Consider the following 18,480-nt stretch of genomic DNA (forward strand, 5'->3'; position numbering starts at 1 on the left):
CGTTTTCCTGGTCTTGTCCAGGGCATGGCATCCGCGAGCAACTTTTTGCACATGCACTCTTCTTACCTTGTACACGAGTGCATGTAGACTCACACTTCATGATCAGCCATGTGCTTTCATCGCACCGTGGCGGCTATTTTCGTGCTTTGATGCATATTCCCGCACAGAACTTTCTACCACTGCCAAGATTTCGGGATACTGCCAGCTATCCCGTGGTATAAAATTGTCTATTTGAAGCGTCCACAGCCTCCTTTGATTGCTTTGCGTTGCCGCGCCAGCAGGGAACAAAGTTGGCAATGCGTCTCGGAAGCAATAGCACAAAAAGAGACAGATTCCCCACTCTCGTGCAACCATGGCACTTGGGGCAGCAGTTCACACATGCCAATCGAAGAAATTTCTACATTCGATTGATACTCCGTCTCCAATGTTATGATGACAAACCCCCTGGATGCTAGTATATCTGGCACGGCGACAGGGCTGGAAGGCTTTAGCCTAGCTTAGTTAGGATGGAAGTGTCTGGGCGATATGGAACGCGAGGAATGGCACCGTGTTGGACGCTGGCACGATCAGCACTGGAGGCTGCCTGTGCGGTGCTGCATGATAACAAGCTAGCCCACTCGTTTTATTGGGGCTACATCGATTATCAGGGGGCACAATTGGGGCGAGCAGCAGCGTCAGCAACACGTATGACATGGCACCGGCATGCTTGACCAGGATAGCCAAGGGGCAATCGTCGGCGGACCATCTGGGATTGCACTACTTGATCGGTAGATTACAATCATCAAATCACTGATCCGGCCCGCTTATAGGCATCAGTTTTTTTGCATTTCTGCAAACTGCCAGCGAGATAACCCGCTCCTGGGCTTTTGCACTCTGTATCTCGAATTTCGTATTTCCAACTAGAGCGCAACAAATGAACCAGGCATCCAGATTCGGCGTGGCATATGTGGCCCGGGCCCTGCGCACCTCGCAGCCTCTTGCATCTTCTGCGCAGGCGCTGCGGTTCAGCAAACCCGCCACCATGAATAGCTTCCGCGCGTCCTCGATTATCCTGAACAACACCCGGAGCCGGTCGTTCCACTCGACACCCATGCGCCGCAACGAGGCGGTGACCCCTGCCGCACCCAGCAGTGTAGTTGAGACGGTGGCAGCTACGGCCCCCAGCAGCGTAGCCGACACCGTTGCAGCTGCAGCGCAAACACAACTCGATCCAACGCCCGCGGTACAGGCGGCTATGCAGATCGGCGATCTGGCCAAATACGGGCTTGACACGACTCTGCCGACGCGCTTGACAGAGTATGCGTTGGAATTCGTGCACGTCACGACGGGTCTTCCCTGGTGGGCAACAATTGCGGCTGTGGTGGTGGCGATCCGCGCGGCATGCTTCCCGTTGGCGGTATTCGGGCAGCGCAACGTGGCCAAGCTGAACAACCACAAGCCGGAGCTGACGCTGATCATGGAGGAGCAGAAGCGGGCGCAGGCAGCAGGCGATGTGATTGCGACGTCGCGGGCGGCGAAACGAGATGCGGCAGTTCTATAAGCGGCGCGGAATCTATCCGTTCCGCGGTGCTCTGGCGGGAGCTGCCTCGGCACCCTTCATGATGCTAGCTGTTTTTGGCGCTGCGCGATCTGGCCAATGGTGCCGGTTGCACAGCTGCAGACTGGCGGCCTGTGGTGGTTCACGGATCTGTCGGTGATGGATCCGACGTACATCCTGCCGGTGCTGTCGTGCGTGGGCATGATGGGCGTGATTGAGCTGCAGTCCAGGCTCAACTCGGCCACTGAGCAGAGCAAGCAGGCAAAGATCCTGATGCGCTGCATGGGTGTCGGTATGGCGTACTTCACGTCGGGACTGCCGGCAGGCATCTTCACGTTCTGGGTGGTCAACAACCTTGTGTCGGTGGGCCAGGTTGGAATCATGCACACCGACTGGTTCCGCAAAAAGTACGGCGTGGTTGACATCACAAAGGTCAAGTTTGCGCGCGAGCAGGAGTCCATCGATTCCCAAGTTTGACTTGCAGGCGATGATGGGCAAGAAGAAGTCGACCAAGTTTGTTGTCAAGCACAAGGACATTTCGGCACCCACCAAGCAGCAGCAGTGAGCAGTTTCTAGTAATAAAAAAAAGTCTATTTTTGACTTCACAAACCCGCGTTAAAGATCGAGACCGCTTGGGCAGGGCTTGGGCTAATTACAGAGATATCAGGGGCTGCTGCGAGTCCTCCTGGCTGCGAGGCGCTAGCTGGCGGCGCTGGCGACTGTCGAGCTGGTTATTGCCGATTTATCGTCGATTTGGTTAGCCAGCGGCAGAGCTGCGGCTTGCTGAGCGGGCCCTGGCACGTGCACTGTTCGATGGTGGCGGCGGTGGCGGCGGCCTCCTGCGGGCCCTGCCAAGCGACGGGGTCGGAGACGTCGGGCTGGATGTGCTACTGCTCGATCTACTGGTGTCAATCACGCCGCCGATGCGACGCGGTGGCAACGGTGGCGATAGCAGGCTGCGGCGTCAGGGCAGGGAAATGGAGATCACCCGCATCGTCGGTGTTCAGCGCAGCCGAGGTCAAGAACGGATTGGTGTTGAGCGGACGCAGGGGCGGCGAAGACGCAAGCTGCTCGCTGGCGATACTCTGCAGGTCATTGAGGGTATTTGTTGGGTTGGTGTGTGCGCGAGTATGACGCATGATGCTACGGCGGCTGTGGATGTTGGCAATCGCATCCAGCTCGGCAGCGTCAAATGCCAGCGCTACTGGCGCAGGCTGGTGCAGGCGCAACGTCCGAAAGAGTGGTCTGTGATGACTCGATATGTCCAATCTGAGATAAGTCTGGCGTTGCTGGCTGCACTGTGATGTCGTCCTGAGTGTTGACAGAGTCACTATCAGCTGTCGTTGTTGTTGCCATCGTTGCCATCGTTGTCATGTTGTTGTTGTTGTCGTTGCTGCTGTCGATACCGTTGTCCGCCGCTTGTCTCCTTCATTCTGAATTGGTTCATCTTCCTGTTGCTGCTGCTGCTGCTGCGCACCCACCGGCCCTCCTTCACCATCCACCCTCGTTTTGCGTTTCGGCTAGGCTCATGCGAATAGCCTCCTGGATCAAGAACTCTTCCAAATTTGACTGGCCAGCAGCCCGCATTGCAGTGACATACGTTGAGTACTCAGATGCTCTCATCCGGTGGCTGTTGCTACCTCCGCCAGCAGCCCTCCTGGTTCTAAACACACCATCGCGATTGCTCCGTGCGCTGCGCCTCTGCGCCGACGCAGCAATTGCTGCCATGTTTTGCGACAGCCTCTCCTGCTCGCGCTTGTGCCTTTCCTGCTCTGCCTGCAGCTGGCGCATCAGTCCCGGCCTAATGTCGTCGCTCATAACGATTATTGGCTCTCTTGTCGTCAGCGACTGGCTTCTGGACCGGTTATCCAGCATCTTGGGCCGCGACGCATTGCTGGCAATAGATATGGACGAGCTCTGGGAGAGCTGAGAGCTGAGCTGCGGGCGGTGCTTCATGTAGTTGGTGCGAGCAGCACCAGTGGTGATGGACGGCGGATAGTATACTATTCCGAAATTGGGCTCGACGCAGTACGGGCAGTGCGTGGATGAGATGGTCCCTTCCTCGAAGCTTGCGCTTTATCTGCACGAAGCATTCGGTGCACACCGGCTTGTGGCAGCACCGGGTATAGTTGATATTCTGCGGGTAGTACTACAAGCGCAAACGCCAATGCCAATATAATCAATTGTCCCATGTGAAAAAACAAGGGCATTCACGGCATCGCGTGTTTGACGGCTGAATCGAGCAATAAAAGTCAAGAGACCCCCACGAAATAAGCATGACACGCAAACTTACCAGAAAGCAGATAGGGCACTCGATATACCTCCTCAGCAGCCGCCGGCACACCTCCACATCAAGCTCGCACGACTCGGCTGTCTCTGGGCCGCTGCCTGACATCTCGGTGGCATTGCCAGGCCGCGGCGACGACGGCGATGACGGCGACTGAGTGCCGTCGCCAGGAAACTTGGAGCTGCTTGCTGACGACACCTTTAGACGGTGGAAGAAGCCGCTGCCCTTGCGACTGTGCCCTTTGCGGGCCCCGCCCGGTGACAGGACTGGCAGGCGTGGAGGCGGACGCATGGGTGGGGACGGGCTGGAGTCTGTCGTGATCAGTCGACCCAGCTGACGACAGCTGCCGGCTGTGTGTGCCGCTCTTTGGCTCTGTATCTAAAGCACATGCAAAGCAAGAAGTGGGCGGACATCCGCGACAGCTTAGTGGACTCTCGGTTCCTTTTTGCACAGAAGAGCTTTTGCGCAATAATGCACCGCGCTTATCCAAACAAACTGGGGGATACACGCCTTCCATGCAAGTGCTTTACTAGCTCATGCAATAGGGGTGGAAAAACAGGAAAGGACCGGGGGAAGGAAAGCCTGGCCATATTGGTCCCCATGCTTTTTTTTCACTCCACACCCGCAAGAGACGATGCCCTTGGGCTAATATTTGCTGCACTTACCGCTGCCGTCCTTCTTCTGCTGCTGCGCCAGCATCAGGTTGTAGCTCCACCAGCCGTCGTCGTTCTGCTCGCCGCCCTCAGCCGGGTCAGGGGTCATCGGCACCGACGTAGAACGGCGCCAGCTGGCGGCCAAGGATCAGCTTCTGGACAATCTTGACGTCAAAGTCCTGGGCGTCCTCTGGGTATATTCCGTTTGGCGACATGTTGCCGTAGTCGCATACGGTCGCGCCGTTCAGCTTTGTTGGTGTATTCCCCATGGGCTTTCCTGAAATGCGCGCGGATAGAGCAAATATAAAAAGAGTTTGTTTGAACAAAAAAAAAAGTCGAAGGGCGGGAAAAGACTCACACTGATATGTGGGGAGGAAAAGTGGTTTTCCTTCGTCATTCAACCCCGGGGCTGTGTCACGTGCACCACCTACTTGGCTGCTACACCAACCAGCTGAGCCTAGCACGCAATCGGGGTAGAACACAGCCTTCATCCGGGTAGCTGGAGTTTATTAGCTCCCAGGCAGGAGGTGATGCCATGAACCAGGACAGGATGAGGTCCCGAGTCACCGCCAGCCGAGCCAAGTGCCAAAGGAACATTGGCTTGGACATGATTGCTATTCACGGTTGCGTACATCGGTCTCTGCAACTGGTCATCAACAGGCATATTTGTGATCGACCTGGACACCACCTAGGAGCAACCATATAGCCTTGTTTTGACAATTTTTGGCCTGTGTTTCTTGTTCACTTCCATATATTCAACATTTCAGCTCCTGAGAACCTGCGCACGCCTTAGCGCCACCGGGTCATCAGCCCCTATCCCGAATCCAAGCCATTTCTCGCCCTTGCCACTATGGACAAGCTGCTGCTAGTATACATCCTTCTCTGACCAATCGCAGTCCTGAGAGTACAGATCGGCTCATTTTAATGAGAAAGTTGTGGCTGCTCACTATAGTTATCTTGTGAAGTTCTTCAGATGCATATGTAGATGTCTGACTTTGAAGGGAAGACCACATCTGCCCTGCCCCAAACTGGATATATACTTGCTCTCACCAGCTGGGTGATGGGATGTTCCTGTGTGTAGTCGGAACAGCGTAAAGCAGACAAATGGCATCTACCAAAGCTTGATTCTCGCAGGCATCCGTGATTGTGATGCACTAACGCAAGCTTGTGCGGGGATTAATACAAATTCCAATACTGCTTTTTGAGAGCAAAGATTGGTGCTCAAACCGAATACGAAGGAATGGCATAAGCCCACATGCTCTAGCTTTTACAGCATATAAGATGTAGGGTAAGCGGTAGTTGACACCTGCTACAAGGCGACGTCAGATATAAAACTGCACACTCTGGAAAGAGAATACTGAAGCTGGAGACATGAAGGAGCAGTGTTGTAGAAACAAAGGCGGAGGCCATTTTATGCATATTTTTGACATTTGTATCTCCGAGGCGAGCAGCTATCCGAGCTCCCTTTATTCGCGCACACTTTGCTATTGGCATACATATTTCTGACAGCCCCGTCGGTATCGCTGAGCAGCAGCGATGAGGCATGTTCATTGATTTAATCCTACCTGAAACGGTTATTAGGGCCCTGCCCTGTCTGCTGCGTCTGACCGGCACTGGCCCATGACGACAGCTTCTCTGCAGCACATTCTGATTCCGCCATCCCTTTTTTCCTGAAATTCACACTACTTTTATCTATAACTTACAATGAGCGACGAATTCGATCCCATGGCCGACTTTTTGGCCCGCGAGCGCGCAGCACTCGGCGAGGATGCTGACCTGTTCCAGTCAGGCTCCCCATCTGCGTCGAAATCGCCTGAGGCAGCCACCAGTGATGTCTTTGGCATTTCCTCGGCTGGCAACGACGACCTCCTCGCCAGCAACTTTCAGTGACACTGTGCCTGCTGCAGAAGATATCGTCGCCGCTGCTTTCGAAGCCCAGCCCACCTTCCGCTCCGGCTGCCCCTGCCCCGGCCGCCTCTGTGTCAAACCCGGCTAGCTCTGCCCAGGCCTCGCCAGCAGTCGCCCAGGACTCTGGCTTTTTGCAGGAGTGGCAGGTGAAGCAGAAGGAGGCCGTCGAGGAGCGCGACCGGGTCTCAAACGAGCGCCACGAGGCGATTGTGAAGGAGGCACGCGAGTCCATCGACAAGTTTTATGACGAGTACAACGAGAAGAAGGACAGGGCGATTCAGGAGAACCGTGCGACGCAGGAGATTGAGATTCAGGCAGCCAACTCAGGCAACCTGTGGGAACGCGCCATGAAGCAGATTGACCTTGCCACCAAGGCCACCCAGGATACGCAGAAATCGAGCGGTTCGCCGTTCGGGTCCACGACGCAGGTTTCACGCCAGGCGTCTCAGTCGGCAGCGCCTGCTGCCACCAGAGACACGGTCAGGATGCGCGAGCTGCTGCAGGACCTGAAGCGGGACAAGGAGGCGCCAGGTGTCAAGAGCAAGAAGGTTGAGGCTAGCGCGTAGACGGTGTTTATTTAAATGAGACTAAGAACCCTGTGGTAATCGTTGACAACTGAGGCAAATGACTCGGCGACTTTTTGCTTCTTCTCGTCGTCCTCCAGCCCGCTGAGCAAATCGACGTTCTGTGCATAGATCCGCCGCTTGACAAACAATCTGTACCTGCCATATGCCTCAGCATTGGGCTTGTCGAGCATCTTGAGTAGACCCATCTCGACACACCTCGCCATCTGGCGCTTACTGATCTTGTATTCGATCTGCAGTTTGTGCAGGTCCTCTGGGCTGACAGGTGCCGTAAGCCCGTCGAATGCGTGGTGATCCAGCAGGTACCGCATATCGTTGCGGTCACGCATATCGTCGAACGACTCGCTTGGATCCTCGACCGTCAGATCAACATACTGCGGGCTAGCCTTGACCATTCCGTAAATATACCTGTACAGCTCCGACCCATGGCCTTGGCCCTGGAACGGTGGCAGCACCAAAAACTGCGAGATCCTGGGTCGCTTGCTGTCAGGCCAATGGAAGAACTCGTACATTGTGCAGTACCCGACTAGCGAGTAGCTGGTGATGCCGTTGAGGTCCAGACGCTCGTACACTGTGAACACCTGCCACCGCTCATCGGTCTCATCGATGAACTGCGCGCCCTCAATGTAAAACAGCAGAAATGTCTGCAGCCGCCGGTGGTACTCGCGGAATTCCTTCATTCAGCCGGTTGGCGTAAATCTCGTACCTGCCTGTGTCCCGCACGTACTCGTGCACCTTCTTCCCATGCGGCTTAAACTCCTTCGTGTCCTTGACAACGCGCTCTGCAAACTCCTCGCGCGACCCCACCAGAGAATTCTCCGACAGCACCTTGCGCATTGGCGTGTCGACATCGTCTGATTTAAGCTGCACCGGCAGGCTTGTCTCCAGGCCGTCAATGCGCTTGGTGTAGTCTACGCTAAAGTACGTTGCTAATGAGCCAGCAGCATAGTAGAGGCTGATGCGCAGGCCCTTGTATCCGAATATCCGCTCCTGCTCACCGTAGATCGGGTATGTGAAGATCGGGTGGAATTCGATCGCGTCGGCTCCGTCTGCACCCTCTTCATCCTCGGCAATATCCGCACGCAATGCGTTAAGAACGCTCTCAGTGGTCTCCCCGCTGACTATAAACCAAAGAGAAAGGACTTCAGTGGCATATATGCGCAAAAGCATGCGACCCAGCCTCTGCGTTTTACTTACTCAGTCGCAGGAATACAGCCGAGTTCGAGTCTGCCACCCACTGTGACGCATTGGCTGCCAGAATTTCGTCCATTGAATTTATAAGAATGCGCGATTTGAGACAAAACAGAAAAAGCTAGCAGCGCGTTTCCTGCCAGCAAAACTTCGCGTCACCGCGTGTGCAAATGCTTGATTTGATGTGTTGTTTAATTTCTACAGGATTAGTGACACGATATCCCGAGGCGAAACCCCATCGTTGTCCTGGATATCCATCGACGCGCCATTGCGAGTCAGAAATGCCACTGCCTTTCTGTCCTGTGCCATCATCGCCTCATGCAGCACGACGCCGCCGAACCTCGAGCGGTGGTTGACATCGGCCCCCATCTCCAGTAAGGCCTGCGCCAGATCTGAGCGTGATTGTGACGTTTGCGCTGCCCGCATAAATGCTGTGAACCCGGCCACATCCTGGGCATCGACAGCAACGCCAATCCCATGCAGAAACTCGAGGCACTTTACATGGCTGGGTTCAGCATACGGTGTGCTCTGGTGATACGTCGGTGGCCGCCTGCCCACATAGTACTGAGCACCAGCGACAACCACCTCCATTGCCGGCATACGAAGCCTTGTCTCGCACATAGTGGCGTACGCCTCGGTAGCACACTCTTTGGATTCTTCCAGAGCCTTTCCCTCGGCAGTGAATTTATCCACCAGCTTCTGATAGTCATGCTCTAGGCGCCCAATGTCGCCGCGCACAAGTGGCTGAGCGCGCTCACTAAACTGGCCCACGTCGAACTTCCACTCCGATATCCACTCGCGCAATAGCTGCTGCTCCTCCCCAGCCAGGGGGAATTCCCCTGCCAAAAGTATATCTATTGAACGAGGTTCTGAAACAGTCATGTCTGAAGAGAATGCAATGTCTACAATTGCTGTGAAAAGAGTGTGCTTTTGTAGTAAGGATGTGATGAGGGAAGGGTGAGATGGGGGGAAAGGATGTGGATACTTGGGTCAGCCCCGAGTCCTAATCAACAAACAAAAAATACGGAATTGCGTGTCGCAAAAAGGGTGGGGTGTGCAGAGAATACAAGATGGTGTTCGAGGTTGGACAGTGTGAGAGCTCAGGTACAACAAACGAAAAAAGGTAAATAACCGTAGTCCGTGGATATTTTGCAAGGGAGGAAGAGCCTGCGCATATAAATGTCCTGGAGGAGGTAGGTGATCGGGAAGAGAGGAATAGGGTTCACATCTAAAATGAGATTCTGCGGCCTTGGTGTATCAGCATGCCGAAAGAGAGGGTCCCCGGGCACTCACAACGCCTGGGATATAAGTCAGACGGAAGCCATGCATCATGAAGCCCGTTTTAACAGGCACTATTAATTGTCTTGTGCCGACAATCGTGACGTGCGCTTCCCATGTTGTGATCGGGGGTGTCTGGAAACCGCCCATAGCAAAGCCGGGATTCATACTACTCTTCCCAGCTGCACTCTTTCAGTGGAGAATGCACCGCGTGTCTCTCCCGGACAAAGGCAGAAAACTACCTGCTACTATGACATTCTTTTGAGTGCCATATACAGCCGCTTGATAGAGTTGCCATACCAGGAATTAACTTCACGTGTATGCCAGTGATCGGCCGGCCAGCCATTTCCAGAGCGACAGCCAGGGAGAAAAAACGATACCAAAACATAAGCCGCTATGCTACTTTCGTGCGCAGCACAATCCCACGACCACCGATTGTTCTGCTCCAAGTGTGAAAGTGGCTGCGGTCAGCGAGGGCGAGTGGCCCCAGAATAGAGCGCGCAGTCTTCATGTCGTGGACTCATATTGTGTGAGGGCAATTGTGCCAGGGGTTTAGAAAAGCAAGTCCAATAGGTGCGAGGCCAACCACGCCAAGGATGAGACGCTCTTAGCATGTGCTCCCCCTTCCCTGTCCCCAATTGCCTCTGCCCTGCGCCCGGGGGTCGCCGGATTGGGTAATGGGTGCCGGCTGCCCTGCCTTTCTGCTCGGTCATTCCCATGCGGGAAATGAGTGGTTCCTGGAACAAGCAGCAGCTGGTGCAATCACCCGCAGTGGCAACAGCGTCAGTGACAACAGACGATAACAGTTGCTCAATGGTTGGTTTAAGAGCAGGTGAAGGTTCGACCATGCCCACAGGCTCAGTCTGACGGCGTGTTTTCAGAGCTCTTATTCGCTTGCCTCTAGACCGAGGTTAAGGATGATAAGCATTAGAGCTGCTGACTAAAAATTTTGTGTCACTAGCTAGCTGAATAGCTGATCACCCCATCACTCCCGGCAAGTGACCTCGATGTGGGGCCCAGTAGGCGACTGGGGAACTGGGACCCAGTGTCGTCTGCAGACACCATGCACACCCGTCCTGGCCTAGTATAGAGAAGCCTCTCTCACTATCATAGTGAGATCAATCCCTGTGCGTATAGTAAGCAACCATGATCACAGCGATGGCTTAGCTGAGGCGGCCCATTTTCTGCGGCTATTTTAGTTGAATCCGCGCTAATAGCCAATTACCATCTGGATTAGCGATATAACCTACAGGCTGGAGTTTTTTTTGAACGATCGACCCTCTTCTCACTTTTGCCCACCCTTCACACAAGCAGCACTTTAAGCGTAAGAACCGACCTGGGAAATACGGAAATGCGCTAAATGCAGGAGACAAAATTGACTCAGAATTATTGCCAACGTGTAGCAAATGAGCAGAGCGTTTGGAATTGGCCTGGGCTGGCTCAGGGTCAACCGATCCAGCACGTCCGTGTGCTGCATTGGTGCTATCGCCGGCTACACTGTGTACTGTCTGATTGCAGACCAATGGATCTCCAGCCGGCGCAGCATTATGATTGAAAAGCGCAAGCAGCAGGATCAGCTTATCGACACAAAGGACACCCGCAACCCGCCGCCGCTCTACGCGTCGCTGTTTATTGGCGGTCCGATTTGTGAACCCCTTTGATACGTGGCGCGACAAAACACTGTGGGACTTTGTGAAATGGATTGTGACACGCAAGACTGGCAATGGGCTGCCGTCGGACCGATCGCAGCTGCATGATGACTTGCCAGTAATCCTGCCGCACTTCCACCTGCTTGATGCATTTTCGCCGCCCAGTGCCCGCCGGCTGCGCACCTTGGTCGAGGATCCCGGCATACGCAGAGTACCCAGACGTCAGCTCGCTCAATAGGGACTCGCAGATCACAGCAACATGGCTTGGCCAGTCGACGTGTTTTGTGCAGATGGAGGGCCTGAATATTTTGACAGATCCGATTTTCAAGCGCAGGACCGTGTTCTCATGGCTCGGTCCTGAGAGACTGCGCCCTGTGCCTTGCCAGCTCAAAGATCTGCCGCACCCTGACATTGTCCTTGTCTCGCACAACCACTTTGACCACCTCGACATTGATGTGGTCAAGTCCCTTGGAAACTCGGTAACATGGTATGTGCCGCTGGGCCTCCGTGACTGGTTTGCGCGGCAAGGAATCTACAAGGTCAAGGAGCTTGACTGGTGGCATGAGTCGGATATTACAGTACGCGATGTCACGTTCAGGGTTATTGCTGCACCGACGCAGCACTGGAGCGGCCGCAATGGCTTTGACAGCAACTGCTCGCTGTGGTCGAGCTTTTTGGTGAAAGGTGTTTCCCAGTCATTCTTCCACTGCGGCGATACTGGATACTGCCAGCATTCAAGGAAGTCGGAAAACGGTACGGCCCTGTAACCCTGGCTGCGCTGCCTATCGGTAGCTACGAGCCACGGTGGTACATGTGCCATCAGCATGTGAATCCAGACGATGCAGTGAAGATCCACCGGGATCTTGGTGCCAAATGGTCAATTGGTGTGCACTGGGGAACATTTATGATGTCAGATGAGCACTACTTGGCGCCAGTACGGGATCTGAAGACTGCTTGCTGAAAAATACGAGCTAGGTATCGACGAATTTGTTGCGCCCACGTTCGGAAAAACCTTGCTGTATCAAGGAATATCGGAGTAGGATTTTCCATAGTCAGCGGACCTAGACGCTATGGCACAAAAACACAGCCTCTTTTTGGTCAAGTATAGACACATGCTCTCTCCCTATCAGCACTCTTCTGTTTCGATATTATAATGCCACTCAAAATTTCTGTGTTCGGCGGGCTTAGGTTCGCTTGCCCATGAATTTGTAACTAGCGCTGTTGTTGCCGACCACTATATTTCCTGGTACCTGCATGAAACCGACGATGTTTCCGGACGAATTCGCCGACCACACCGAGTTCATGCGCATCACACGTGGCACTGGATACACTCGAGCACTACCGCGAAGCAGTCCGTGACAGTGACGCAGTCTTTGTTGCATTTGATGCAGCCTACACGAATCCAGGGTCGTGGGCAACGCGCCAAGCCATGATCCAAACAGCAATGAAAAAGGAATGCGTCGAGCGGATCCTGATTGTCACCACACATGGTGCTGGCGAGTCTCAGAAGTGCCTGGATTGGTCAACCTGGTTCATGTTCAATCTCAACCAGGCAAAGCATATGGTATTTGGGATCCACCGATATGTGCTGGTCACTGGCAATGCAGTTTACGAGGCAAGAGGAGGCTCTGATGAAAAAGCGACCTAAAATGGACGATTATTAGGCCAGGGCTGGTTACGGTGGGGAGAGGCAACCGGCACGTATTTAGCTAGTCATCGTGATGTGTTTGGTGGCACGATTTCGCAGGCGGATGTTGCAAATTGTGCAGTCCACGCGCTTGAGGAGAACATGGATATAGGCAAGGCATTTTCCATAGCCTATTCAACCAGGGTAGCCTGAGACAATATATTGCCAATAGCTTGAGACAACGACATTGTTACATACTAGGAGAGCCCGCCATGATGGGAGACAAATAGCGTTTGGCTCACTTCCATGTAAGCTCGCAACACGAGTTCACGACCCCTAGTTGCTACATATGGAAAGACGACTAGCTGGGAGACATAGCTTTAGATGCAGGTTATTGTATGGACCAGCATAATCACAGCACCTGAATGCCGTAGCGACTGTTTAGGTCATGTTTGAGGAGAGAGTCTAAAATCGCCAAATGACGAATGTGCTGTTTCGTATTACTGCTATTCTGGCAACCCCCGACTGAGATTTTCAGGCCAAAATTTTTCAATGGGCGATCGGTGCAGAATCGACACTCGACCGGCAGCATCCAAGGGGCTTTAGCTCAGGGGTAGAGCAATTGGCTGCAGTCCAATAGGTCACTAGTTCAATTCTGGTAGGTCCCTTCCCTTTTTATTCCCTTGGCCATTGCATTCCACTACTGCATCAGTTACTATCTACCAGAAAGAGCTAGGCAGTATATAGTCTTTTGATTTGATAATTATCAATACCAAGGTTATATCAATGGGTGGGACAAGCCAATAACTTCGAGTTTCCATGTATAGTGAAAACCCTAGATACTCTGTGTTCTGTGGACAGGAATTCAAGCGCTGAGTGATGTCCAGACTATATATTCATATGTAACTAACCTACATGTTGACAGCGTCGCATGCCAATATTATTGCGACTTAGCATTTATTTCCGAATAGATGCATGAGCTAACCAAATATTTGGATTCTCTGCAACTACCAATGCAGAACACCATGTATCTATTATCAGGAAACACGCCATTAATGTTTGAAACCTATTCATAGCATCTGCTGGGAGTAAAGCGAAATCAAAGGAAAAATATTATTATAAGCTTAATTTTTGGAAAGTAGAAATTTGAAACGGAATCGGATTAGCTTGCTGGTTCTGAATCTTCTGATCTGGGGGTCTAGCTCAAATGGTAGAGCGCGCGCTTCGCATGCGTGAGGCACTGGGATCGATACCCAGGTCCTCCACAGATTTTTTGCTGCCATCCTCGGTGGTCGCCGTTCTTTTTTAGGTGTCGGTGATATCGAGTGCATCTTTCAGCCCGGTACTGTTTTAGATGTGTTGGGCATAGCAATGCTAGTTTCTTTTTCTTTGGCATAGATGTTGTGGCCGTTTGATCCGTAGATACGTTGGCATCCGCTACCTGGTGTGTGGTGATTCACGCAGACTTACCGCGCTAATATGTGAGGATAGTGCTGAGAAAAAAACAGAAAGGAGACTTGGCTCTTACCGTATGATATTCCATGTGATATGTAAATGGCTACTGGAGCAACAGCAGCATGTGTATTGTTATACAGAGCAAAGCCATATGTATGTGTTCTATAAAAAGGTTACAGCTCAAACGAGACATTCTGCGTGGCAATGTACGCCAAATTGCCCTTCTCGTCCTTGATACAGCCACGCAGGAAGCCAATAGATTTTGTCGTCCGCAGGCACTCGATCTCCAGGGTCACAGTCGAGTTGACCGGCACGCCCGCCAGGTAATTCGTGGTCAGGTCGGTCGACACAATCTTCTTTGCGCCATTGGCAACCACGGCAGTGGCAATTTTGCCGGCCGCATTGAACAGAGTGAACACGCAGCCGCCGTGGATCGTGCCCCAGGTATTGCAGTCGGTGTTCTCGACGCTGAATGTGAAGGTCAGGAAGGCGCTGGTGACCCGGTCGCCCTTGGCGCCAGTGGGCTTGATGCTGACGAGCTGCAGGCGCGAGACTGGCGGCGTTGTCAGCTTGACGTTGCTGGCCAGCAGCTGCTTGTGGTATGTCTCGGCGCGGCGGGTCAGCTCCTCAGCAGGCACAGGCGATGTGAATTCAGGTGCAGCGGTCATTGTGTATGAAATTAGTAGCGGTGACAAAAATACATAAAAGTGTAGAGTTAGGGAGAAATGAAAAAAAAAAAATTAGCGCGGGCTTTCATATGCTTGGAAGTGGATGGGTTGATTTCTACACCAAAACTCCGGTCCCGGACTTCGGGAAGTCATGTGTACCGGGGCTTTTCGGGCTATCTAGATCCGCGCTTTCATCATGGCTTCCAGCTCCCTTGTGTAGAACTTTGTGTGCTGGGCGGCCGCATAGACCAGGTCCGGGTTCTGGGCATCACGGAACACAGCGGCAGCCGAGAGAGGCTGGGTGATGCTGATGAGGCGGCTCTCGATGGCTATGCGCGTGCCGGACTTGATCGGTCAGAGAACCTTGGAAATCAGGGCGGTCGTGGCACTGAGGCTGCTGGGGTCAGCAGCCTTGATGATCGAACTGGTCAAGTTGTCGGTGACAGCAGTGACCCATCCTTCATCCAGGGTGCTGGGGATGCCGATCTTGTCGTTGGTGATAAGCTTGTTAACATAGAATGCAGAGATTCGAGCGTCAGTACGAATAGTGTTGAAGAACTCGACCATGCCATAGCGTGGTGGGTTTGGCATCGCTGGATAATACTACAACTGAATGTGCATGAATTGGAAGGGGACATGTAGAGGCAAGGAGAGGAATAACCCACTATTCGTTAAACTATGAGGCGTCTCTTGCATAGAAAGGCAGTCAATCAGCAACCACCAGCCAGTGCACTGGGCTTTTCCCTTGGTGAGTTTTAGTGTGGTATCCAATTTCAGCAGCTGATACCGTATGGTCGCCATACGGTTTATTCCTTTGTTGCCAACTAGGAGAATGATGAATGATATATGTATATTCAGTTTTGAATCATGGATCGGGTGCAGCCGACACATTAAAGAATGCCTCTTGCTCAGATTTTAGGCTGCGTGACAACCAGGTTGTTCTTGTAGAACTTTGTATGGCTCCCCACGGCATAGACGGTTTCGGGCTTCATCTTGTCCCTGAACACGGCGGTGGCATGGGGCTGGATTCCGCCGCGGTTGGTCAGCTTGCAGCACATCTCGACCAGGGTGTTGGGGCGTACTGGCATGACGCCCTGGACAGAGATCGCCGTCGAAACCGATGCCCGACCGCGCTCCCCCATGACACCGATAATGATGGCCGTGGTGTTATCAGTGACAGTGCCTAACCAGCCTTCGTCCAAGGTGCCGGATGCGCCAATGTCGTTCTCTGTGACCAGGATTTCGCATCTCATCTCGCAGTTCGCTTGGTCAACATGGGTGATCCGCGGCTGCACCTGGATCCCGTAGTACAGGTAGGCGTTTGTGCGGCTCTGGCGGTCATTGAGGGCCTGGAGCAGCTCGGCATCAGACAGATTTGTGGGCAGCGACATAGTGTAGAGATTAAAGGAACGAGTTTATAAAAAGGCAGGAAAAGGAAACTGGATTAAGCTTTTTTTCTTTTCTTTTCTTTTTCTTTTTCACGTTAGCATGCACGGAGGTTCGAGTTTTCCTCCGGAGGGATGGGTGCGCCGAGGGCATCCGATCTTGCGCGCGGGAAATTCTGTTCTCTGGAGCCACTTTGGGAAATTTTCACAGTTTCCCAAGCACGTCCTTTGCGAATTTTGTGTGGCCGCAGACCGCATAGACAACGGCAGGGTCGGTAGTGCTCCTGAATGTCGCCAGTGCATGCGGGTGGGACAGCTGCGGGTTCGTCACTTTGCAGATGACCTCGACAGGCGTGTTTGGCGCGATCGCTGCGCATGCCTGCACGGAGAGCGAGACAGATACGGATGTGGCCACAGAGCCGCCTCTAGCGGTGCCAACGACGGCCAGAAGCGTGGATGTGTTGTTGTCGGCTATGGTGGCGACCAGGCCCTCATCGAGAGTGCCAGCATCGGTAATGTGATCGTCTGTGGCGATGAAGGTTAGAGTCAGGATGCCGGCGTCCAGGTCCACCGAATCGACTTCAGTGCCGACATCCTCGCCAAAGTAAGATACCGAGTCCATTGTTCATTAACCGCAAAAAAGAAAATGGTAGGAAGGAGAGCAGGTTGCGTACATTTCATTTGGTGTGTTGTCTCGCACCATTACATGTGAAAAAAAGGTGGGGTTAATCCTCATCGCACATGACCAAAGGATATTTTTTTCTTAGCCAAAAAAGTACATGTGGATTTCACAGCCTGGCCAGCGACACGCCGCCCGGCACCTGGCCGACGTGGTCTTTGTAGACCATAGTATGCAAGCCCATCGCATACACTGTCCCGGGCTTGGCTGCATCGCGGAACACTGCGGTCGCCTGCAGCATGCGCCCCTGGAACATGATAACCCGGCACTCGATCTCAAGACGCACGCCAGCCTCGATCTTCTCCAGATTATTAACAGTCAGCGAGGTCGTGAAGGTATTGCGGGTGTCAGGCCACTGCGCAGATGAGCGGGTCGGTTGCATTGTCGGTTACGGTGGCCAGCCAGCCTTCGTCCAGGTAGTTACGCGAGACTTCCGAGGCTGTGACCGTGTATTCGTAGGTCACCCGGCGCTGCTTTGCGTCGGCTGTGGCTATTTGCAGGTCGATGGCGCTGCCGTAGTTGCCGGAGGGAATTGCGCCCTGCGGCAATTCTGTCCAAGAATTCGCGCATAATAAGGCCGGACATGGGTAGTAGTGGTAAAAAAAAGTAATGGTGGGTGTCAGAGACACAAAAGGAGCCCTCTGTTGATCGCAGTATTGGCAGGAGGCACAGGTAGTAGCGTGCCCCCTGGCCACCTGCGACTCGGAGACATGCATTGAAAAAAGGGAGTGCATACGTCACATGTCCAGGCACTCAGGATCAGTGAAAGAAAATCACCAAATTTATTTCTATTCCCTCGCTGCCCGCTCGCGATTCAGCTGAGCCGCGTCCAGGCGCGCCAGATCCTTGGCCGACTCATACAGCTGCACAGCATTAATAAGGTTCTTGATCCACACACACCGGGCCTGCCAGTACCGCCAATGCGGCCACCAGCCAGCACGCCAATGCCGTTCACATAATGCAGAACATAGATCAGCATGAAAAACGCCTCGTTGCCGAAACAGAAGCCAAACAGCACCCGGCGGTCTGTATAGTATGCGCGCAGAATCCAATGCGTGCTTGGCGTCCACCTGCTTGTGGTTCGTCTTGCCCGTGATCAGCTGGCTGTACATCTGCATGTAGTGGCTCGAGATATCCAGCGAGATCAGCAGACAGAATATCAGTGCACATTTGGGGTACAGCTGCGCCAGGTACGTCAGAAGCACCGTCGTCGTGCACCGGTCCGTCACCATGTCTAGCACTTCGCCAAACTTGCTGCACTGGTGAAGCTTGCGTGCGTAGTAGCCGTCAGCGGCGTCCAGGAGCTCGGAAATTGCATACGAGAAAAACATGGCTACCCAGTGCTCGCTGTACATGGAGTAGACGGCGACGGCAGTCAGGGCTACGCGCGAGTAGCCGATAAGGTTTGGCACGAACCAGAACACGTCGTGGTAGCTCAAATTGGACATGATTCCAGATAGTAATTTGTGTGTGGAAAAAAAACAAAGCAAACAAGAGGGCAGGGCAGGCGGCGGAAAAATGAAGCTCGTTTCTGAGTCGCATTGGGCAAAATTGGGGGGAAGGGGAGGGAAAATCATGC

At 53.4% G+C, this 18,480-nt stretch overlaps 12 protein-coding genes and 2 non-coding genes across 14 annotated transcripts; 5 read left to right on the plus strand and 9 right to left on the minus strand.

Moving 5' to 3' along the window:
* Positions 1-691: 691 nt before the first annotated feature.
* On the plus strand, positions 692-2,139 carry DL89DRAFT_264827 (uncharacterized protein; the record flags this gene model as incomplete). Its single annotated transcript, XM_040886393.1, has 5 exons — positions 692-700; positions 923-1,492; positions 1,533-1,610; positions 1,655-2,008; positions 2,037-2,139. The coding sequence occupies 5 exons, from the start codon at positions 692-694 to the stop codon at positions 2,100-2,102; spliced, it is 1,077 nt and encodes a 358-aa protein (XP_040745941.1). The 3' UTR covers positions 2,103-2,139.
* Positions 2,140-2,920: 781 nt separating this feature from the next.
* Positions 2,921-4,345, minus strand: DL89DRAFT_79966 (uncharacterized protein). Its single transcript, XM_040892084.1, has 2 exons — positions 3,831-4,345; positions 2,921-3,686 (listed from the first exon to the last, which is right to left on the minus strand). The coding sequence occupies exons 1-2, from the start codon at positions 4,113-4,115 to the stop codon at positions 3,402-3,404; spliced, it is 570 nt and encodes a 189-aa protein (XP_040745942.1). The 5' UTR covers positions 4,116-4,345; the 3' UTR covers positions 2,921-3,401.
* Positions 4,346-4,581: 236 nt separating this feature from the next.
* Positions 4,582-4,758, minus strand: DL89DRAFT_216170 (uncharacterized protein; the record flags this gene model as incomplete). Its single annotated transcript, XM_040884307.1, has 1 exon — positions 4,582-4,758. A coding segment is annotated over one exon (177 nt), but the record flags the coding sequence as incomplete, so codon positions are not given.
* A 1,415-nt stretch (positions 4,759-6,173) lies between these two features.
* DL89DRAFT_243650 (uncharacterized protein) lies at positions 6,174-6,951 on the plus strand (the record flags this gene model as incomplete). Its single annotated transcript, XM_040885039.1, has 3 exons — positions 6,174-6,310; positions 6,355-6,787; positions 6,860-6,951. Exons 1-3 carry the CDS (start codon positions 6,182-6,184, stop codon positions 6,949-6,951), a joined length of 654 nt encoding a protein of 217 aa, XP_040745944.1. The 5' UTR covers positions 6,174-6,181.
* On the minus strand, positions 6,935-8,273 carry DL89DRAFT_264829 (histone acetyltransferase type B catalytic subunit). The gene is made up of 3 exons (XM_040886394.1): positions 8,167-8,273; positions 7,693-8,090; positions 6,935-7,643 (listed from the first exon to the last, which is right to left on the minus strand). The coding sequence occupies exons 1-3, from the start codon at positions 8,237-8,239 to the stop codon at positions 6,963-6,965; spliced, it is 1,152 nt and encodes a 383-aa protein (XP_040745945.1). The 5' UTR covers positions 8,240-8,273; the 3' UTR covers positions 6,935-6,962.
* On the minus strand, positions 8,229-9,364 carry DL89DRAFT_264830 (ankyrin). The gene has a single exon (XM_040886395.1). It carries the CDS (start codon positions 9,040-9,042, stop codon positions 8,359-8,361), a length of 684 nt encoding a protein of 227 aa, XP_040745946.1. The 5' UTR covers positions 9,043-9,364; the 3' UTR covers positions 8,229-8,358.
* Positions 9,365-10,844: 1,480 nt separating this feature from the next.
* DL89DRAFT_254807 (Metallo-hydrolase/oxidoreductase) lies at positions 10,845-12,048 on the plus strand (the record flags this gene model as incomplete). The annotated part of the gene is made up of 4 exons (XM_040885301.1): positions 10,845-11,076; positions 11,253-11,665; positions 11,708-11,771; positions 11,819-12,048. 4 exons carry the CDS (start codon positions 10,845-10,847, stop codon positions 12,046-12,048), a joined length of 939 nt encoding a protein of 312 aa, XP_040745947.1.
* A 1,262-nt stretch (positions 12,049-13,310) lies between these two features.
* DL89DRAFT_t18 lies at positions 13,311-13,382 on the plus strand. The gene has a single exon. It is a non-coding gene; the product is annotated as a tRNA-Cys (tRNA).
* Positions 13,383-13,906: 524 nt separating this feature from the next.
* DL89DRAFT_t19 lies at positions 13,907-13,979 on the plus strand. The gene has a single exon. It is a non-coding gene; the product is annotated as a tRNA-Ala (tRNA).
* Positions 13,980-14,342: 363 nt separating this feature from the next.
* Positions 14,343-14,837, minus strand: DL89DRAFT_254808 (uncharacterized protein; the record flags this gene model as incomplete). The annotated part of the gene is made up of 1 exon (XM_040885302.1): positions 14,343-14,837. One exon carries the CDS (start codon positions 14,835-14,837, stop codon positions 14,343-14,345), a length of 495 nt encoding a protein of 164 aa, XP_040745948.1.
* Positions 14,838-15,014: 177 nt separating this feature from the next.
* DL89DRAFT_290482 (uncharacterized protein) lies at positions 15,015-15,428 on the minus strand (the record flags this gene model as incomplete). The annotated part of the gene is made up of 2 exons (XM_040890086.1): positions 15,015-15,158; positions 15,201-15,428. The coding sequence occupies 2 exons, from the start codon at positions 15,426-15,428 to the stop codon at positions 15,015-15,017; spliced, it is 372 nt and encodes a 123-aa protein (XP_040745949.1).
* A 317-nt stretch (positions 15,429-15,745) lies between these two features.
* Positions 15,746-16,251, minus strand: DL89DRAFT_281347 (uncharacterized protein; the record flags this gene model as incomplete). The annotated part of the gene is made up of 1 exon (XM_040889636.1): positions 15,746-16,251. Exon 1 carries the CDS (start codon positions 16,226-16,228, stop codon positions 15,746-15,748), a length of 483 nt encoding a protein of 160 aa, XP_040745950.1. The 5' UTR covers positions 16,229-16,251.
* Positions 16,252-16,276: 25 nt separating this feature from the next.
* Positions 16,277-16,863, minus strand: DL89DRAFT_264832 (uncharacterized protein). Its single transcript, XM_040886396.1, is given in 2 exon segments — positions 16,277-16,293; positions 16,305-16,863. 1 exon segment carries the CDS (start codon positions 16,842-16,844, stop codon positions 16,428-16,430), a length of 417 nt encoding a protein of 138 aa, XP_040745951.1. The 5' UTR covers positions 16,845-16,863; the 3' UTR covers positions 16,277-16,293; positions 16,305-16,427.
* An 826-nt stretch (positions 16,864-17,689) lies between these two features.
* Positions 17,690-18,349, minus strand: DL89DRAFT_273930 (CDP-diacylglycerol--inositol 3-phosphatidyltransferase; the record flags this gene model as incomplete). The annotated part of the gene is made up of 1 exon (XM_040889121.1): positions 17,690-18,349. One exon carries the CDS (start codon positions 18,347-18,349, stop codon positions 17,690-17,692), a length of 660 nt encoding a protein of 219 aa, XP_040745952.1.
* Between the last annotated feature and the right edge of the window lie 131 nt (positions 18,350-18,480).

The sequence above is a fragment of the Linderina pennispora genome (assembly GCF_002104995.1).
Source record: "Linderina pennispora strain ATCC 12442 chromosome Unknown DL89scaffold_2, whole genome shotgun sequence".
Taxonomy (NCBI): domain Eukaryota; kingdom Fungi; phylum Kickxellomycota; class Kickxellomycetes; order Kickxellales; family Kickxellaceae; genus Linderina; species Linderina pennispora.